At 69.3% G+C, this 5,131-nt stretch overlaps 3 protein-coding genes across 3 annotated transcripts in view; 1 reads left to right on the top strand and 2 right to left on the bottom strand.

Moving 5' to 3' along the window:
* Nucleotides 1–147: 147 nt before the first annotated feature.
* MNEG_6940 (hypothetical protein) lies at nt 148–769 on the bottom strand (the record flags this gene model as incomplete). Its single annotated transcript, XM_014044590.1, has 2 exons — nt 148–166; nt 231–769. The coding sequence occupies 2 exons, from the start codon at nt 767–769 to the stop codon at nt 148–150; spliced, it is 558 nt and encodes a 185-aa protein (XP_013900044.1).
* Nucleotides 770–2,394: 1,625 nt separating this feature from the next.
* On the top strand, nt 2,395–3,879 carry MNEG_6939 (hypothetical protein; the record flags this gene model as incomplete). The annotated part of the gene is made up of 3 exons (XM_014044589.1): nt 2,395–2,559; nt 2,835–3,037; nt 3,438–3,879. The coding sequence occupies 3 exons, from the start codon at nt 2,395–2,397 to the stop codon at nt 3,877–3,879; spliced, it is 810 nt and encodes a 269-aa protein (XP_013900043.1).
* Nucleotides 3,880–4,834: 955 nt separating this feature from the next.
* Nucleotides 4,835–5,131, bottom strand: part of MNEG_6938 (VAMP-like protein YKT61) — a gene marked incomplete at both ends in the record, with an annotated part of 1,659 nt that continues 1,362 nt past the window's right edge. Inside the window, one exon of the mRNA XM_014044588.1 lies at nt 4,835–4,981. Within this exon, the coding sequence (XP_013900042.1) occupies nt 4,835–4,981 (147 nt within the window). The remainder of the gene's footprint in view (nt 4,982–5,131) is intronic.

The raw sequence follows: 5,131 nt of genomic DNA, 5'->3' as shown, positions 1-5,131 counted from the left end.
GGCGGGGGCCGCGCGGTGCTGCAACACCCGACGGCGCTCGCTCGCCGGCGTCTCCGTGGCGCGCGTCTGGCCACGGCCGCTGCCGCAAGCCGCGGGTGCCGCGCAAACCCGCTGTACCGCCACACGCCCGGGACTGACGCGTCACCCCTAGCGCCGCGGCCCTCGCCTGCGCGGCCGTGCCGCGCCAATCAAGGCGCCATCGCGCCGTCCCACCTGGCAGCTGAAAGGACTTGCCCGTGCCGCCCAGCCCCGGCTCGCAGTAGCTGCCGACGAAGCGGTCGAGCGCGTAGCAGTAGCAGTTTGACTTTATCAGCACGTCGCACGCGTGCTCCTCCTCGTAGCTGTAGCTGCCGTCCTTCTCCACCTGGTACCTGCACGGCAGCTTCATGCCGGCTGCTATGGCCGCCATGCTGTACGTCTCAAGGGGCCCGAAGCACGCCTCCCATGGGCGTTCATACATGCGGACTGCTTTCGAGGTCTCGAGGGGGAAGAGGAAGTCAACGCCGTTGTCGAGCCCGTTTGTGAAGAGGCTCGCCGGGATGCCCTGCGCGCTGTACTTGCACGCCTGGTTGTACCGCCAGGGGTCGTACCGGTTGCCCGCCGCCGCCGCGCCCGCCTCCTCCGCGCCCTTGGCGGCGGCCGCGGGGCGCGCGGGCGCGACGGCGGCCGCGGCGGCGAGCAGCAGGAGCGGCCAGGCGGCGGCCTGCGTGGGCCAGCCGCGGGAGCTGCGGCCGGAGCTGCGGCGGGAGCTGGGGCTACCGTCCGTCATGCTGGCGCTGCGGCTAGCTGTCCCGCTTTTGTTTTCCCTGTAGCGAGCCGGTTGGGGGCTGCAGCCCCGGCCACGCGCCGCAAACAGCGTCCCAGCTTCCGCTGATGACAGAGTGCCTGGCTGCGTCAGTGGCTGTTGTGGCTGGTCCTGTTTGACTGCGCGTGTGTGCGGCGGCTCCGATCTGCGGGACAGCCGACAAGGGTCAACTGGATGCTTGTAGGCGGGCGTCCTTGCAACCCGCAAGTCGATCGAGGTGTGCAGATTGTTGCGGGGCCACGTTGCAGGTTGCCGCAACGACAGCGTTGCTTTGTAATACTGCCGGGAACGTCTCTGAGCATAAGAAGCTGGAATATTGTTAGGATACTGGCGGAGTTTTGAGCACCGTGGCACGGTATCAACAGCGTTCCTGATTAGGGCGACCCCACCAGGCTGCAAAGACGTGTATCGAGTAATAGATCAGCAAAGTGGCAAACAAACAAAACAGTCCTGTCGGAACACTGTTGGGTCCGGGCCGTGTTCAACGCTCCCTCCCAACGATACGCGCGGAAGCTGCCTTGCGTCCTGGGCGCCGATTCGCGCGTTCTTGTTGGTGCATATGATGTGCGCACGTGACACGAAATTACTTACAGGTCTGTTTGAAACACTCTTCTCGCGCTCTGTCGCAACGACGCCCACCAGCGAGACAATCGCCCGGGGACGTTTTTCTCACTTGCGGCGCAGCTCTGCGCCGCCGGTCGCGTCGGCGCTCGAATGCGACGCCAAGCAGCAGCAGCAGCCGCCCGCGCAGCATCTGCGCCTGGCCGCTCCCTCCCACCTGCCGCCCACCGGCCGGCGGCCTTGCGTGCCCCTATGTCTGCGGCGGCCGCGCCCACAGATCACCCCGCCAAAGCCCACACGGCCGCGGTCTGCATCGCGCCGCCCTACGCCTGCTGGGCCCCGATCCAGGACGCGCGCTGCTTCTCCGACAAGTCATTCGTGCGGTGGATGCCGCACATAAACCTGCTATACCCCTTCTTAAGCGACGAGGGCGACGCGTTTGAGCGCGCCGCCGCGGCCGCGGCGCGCGCGCTCAGCGGGCTGCAGCCGTTTCAGGTGCGGGGCCGAGGGCAAGGGCACCAGTGACTGGCCGGCTTGAAGGCGTGACTCGTGGTCGCGCCGGCGCCTCGCCAGCTCTCGAGGGCCGTGCGGCCGCGCTCGCATGCGACAGCCATGCACACACATGCGAGACGGGTGCGCCCAGGAAGCCCCACACCCCCTCTTTCACCAACTCCCCGCCCGGCCCGCGCAGCTGCGCCTGGACGAGTTTGGGAAGTTCGACCACCGCAGCAGCAGCACCGTCTGGCTGGACGGCCGCCACCCAGGCGCGCCCCCTCCCCGCCACCGCCCCCGCCCCCGCGCGCCCGCCCTGCCCCTGTCTGCTAGAGCCTGCCGGGGCCGGCCCGAGCGCCCGCTGCCTGCTGATAGGGGCTGACAAACACCAATCATAAGGATCAGCTGTGCGCATACGGCCCACCTTGGTACCGGGCGTGAGCCGTCTGCCTCCACTTTTTGAGCCCTAATCCCATTTTTCAGCAGACCCCAACGAGAGCGGCTTGCCCGCAGCCTTACTTGCCTTCTGCATCGTTATGACGCCCCCAGGGGTCATACAGGTGCAGGCCGCGCTGCAGGGCGCATTCCCCGCCTGCGACGACCTGTCCAGCGACCCGGCGCGCGGCATAACGGCCTTCAGCCCGCACCTGTCGCTGGGGCAGTGGCGGGGCGCGGCGGCGGCGGAGGCGGCGGCGGGGCGGGTGGGTGCGTACGCGCGCGTGTGCGACGGGCGGACCGCTCGCGGTCTGTGGGGCTTTGACGGTTCCTTCTAATTACAGGCATGTGTTGCAAACTTTACTGCATTTTTTTAGTGCATGGGGCATGCTTTTGTTGCATGCGCTCTCGCTCATACAATTTCTTTGACCAGCCACCTGGTTCCCACGCGCTGACCGCATCGAGGGCTCATGCGCAACGCACCTTGACTGTGTTACTGCCATAGCTGCTGCCCACATGCGCATCCCCGCCGCACACGCAGCTGGCTGCGGCCTGGCCCGCAGGCGGGGTCTCCTTCACGGTGGACGAGGTCTTCCTGATATCGCGCCGCGGCTTCGACAGCCCCTTCGCCTTCCGCTGGGCCGTGCCGCTGGGCGGCGCGGGGCCGCAGCGGCGGGTGGATGCGCCGTACGTCGCGAGCATGGGCAGGGCGCCGCCGGCGCTGCTGGAGGCAGGCGGCGACGGGTGCGCCGGCCGGCAGTGCAGGCGGGAGGGGGAGGGCGCGGGGAAGATAGATGGATTGATAAGTTACTCATGCCATAGCATCACTGCCATCGGCCCCGCGCTCATCAGAGCGGACCTCCTCATTCGCGGGGAAGGCGCGCTTCGGCGGGGCCGGCGCGCCTCTGGCGCGATGGAAGGGGCCTCTAGGCCCGCGCCCGGCTCGCCTGCGGCTGCTGAGTGATACACCTTGAAAGTGCGACTTTCCTGTGGCTGCTGAGCGACACACCAACCCCAACAATTGCACAACCCGTGCCACCTGGACACCCAGCCCTTCGTTTGAATTTCGAGCCGCTGATCGCCTTTGCTACGCAACCGTCCTGAAACCCCTGCTGCCCCCGCCCGGCCGCAACGCTGGCCGCAGGCTGCGCAAATTCGGCCTCGGCGCGTCCGCGGCGGGCGCCGTCTGGACCTTCGCCTTCGGCGCCAACATGGCCCCCTCAAAGCTCGCCGCCCGCCGCGCCGCGCCGCTCGAGAGCCGCCCCGCGCGGTTGCGCGCCCGGCGGCTCGTGTTCGACCACCGCGGCGGGTTCGGCAACCTGGTTCCCCCCGACGACCCCGCGGCGGCGGCGCTGGTGGCGGCGGCGGCGGGCTCGGCGGCGCCGGGCGACGTGCACGGCGTGCTGCATCGGCTGGCGCCGGAGGGTTTTGCCGCGCTGTGCAATGCGGAGCACGAGTACTGGCCGCTTGAGGAGGAGGTGGGCGGCTGGCTGGCAGGGGTGTCGTGCATGCGCGCATGCGGGGCGCCGTCGCAGGGGTTCGGGGCCGCGCGCGGGGAGGGCGCCTTGCTTGCTGATGAGATTTGAGGCGTCACAGCCGCTTTGGCAGCGAGCACCCGTCCTGGTCTGATTTGCGGTCGCTGATTTCGGGCCGCGGACGCCCGGGCGCCGCCGCCGCAGGCCCTGCCCTACGACGGAGGCCCCCCCATCCCCTGCGTCGCCTTCGTCACCCCGCCCGCGCGCCGCTGCGCCCCCGGCCTGCCGCCGCCGGCCCGCTACCTGCGCCTGCTGCTGGAGGGCGCGGCGCACTGGGGGCTCGACGCGGCCTACCAAGACTGGCTGCGGGGGCTGCCCACAGTGGTGGCGGACGAGAGGGGGCGGGAATACTACACCTCGCCCTCTGGCGCCGCCCTCGAGGCGTGGCCGAAGATCCGGGCGGGGAGCAGCACAGGCGGCGGGCGGGGCCGGGGGCGCGGCGGCGGCGGCGGGCGCTGGGAGGGGGGCAGGCGGAGAGGGGGCCCCCGGGGGGCTGACGCGCCTTGGAGGCGCCCGCAGTAACCAGCCGCCGGCCAGCTACCTGGTCACCCGTACTGCCCGCGTGCAGCTGCTGGTGTGCTCCACAAATTTCGGGGTCAATGCAGGTTTCAAAGTGTCGATTGTGGTGTCCCACAATGCGCGAAGCACACGTGCATGCAGCATACAGTATGCAGCATGCAGTTTGCAGCTTGCATGCAAGCCGTCCCGCGAAATCGGATCGATCGGTGCTGCTCATGCTGCTTCAAAGGCTGCGCGCGCCCTCACGGAATGCGCCAACAGGTCGTGAACGCCGCCAGGCGCTGTACGTCCCACCAACGGGGCCGGCGCGACCAGCGGGGTCGGCGCCTGCAACGCGCAAGGATTTCTACACCGCCGCTGCAATCCACCCCACCAAAGCCGCGCGAGGCGCAAAACCGCGCGCCGCCGCCGCCGCCGCTCGCGCCTCGCAGCCCGCCGGCCCGCCGGGGCGGGAGGCGCAGAACAAGAAAGAATAACAAGGCCGGCGTCACATCATCCTGCAGCAGGAGTTTGTCTTGCGGGCCTGCTTGTAGAACATCTGGCTGGCCATGCTGAGGTCAGCGCTCTTGTCCACCAGGCTGTCCAGCTTCTCGCCGCGCTTCAGGACGCTGTCGATCGTCTGGTGCAGCACGATCTGCGAATTTGCGCGGCGGCAGCGGCGGGCGGCGCGGCGGCATGCTGTATATCTGCTGCTGAGCGCGCGCCGAGCCGTGGTGCGGCCTCCCCCTGCCACCCAACAGACGCCACCGCTGCAGCCGCCGTGAGCGCACACGCGAGCGGCGGC

The sequence above is a fragment of the Monoraphidium neglectum genome (assembly GCF_000611645.1).
Source record: "Monoraphidium neglectum strain SAG 48.87 unplaced genomic scaffold scaffold01181, whole genome shotgun sequence".
Lineage (NCBI taxonomy): Eukaryota > Viridiplantae > Chlorophyta > Chlorophyceae > Sphaeropleales > Selenastraceae > Monoraphidium > Monoraphidium neglectum.
This window is presented reverse-complemented; position numbering and strand designations above follow the sequence as displayed.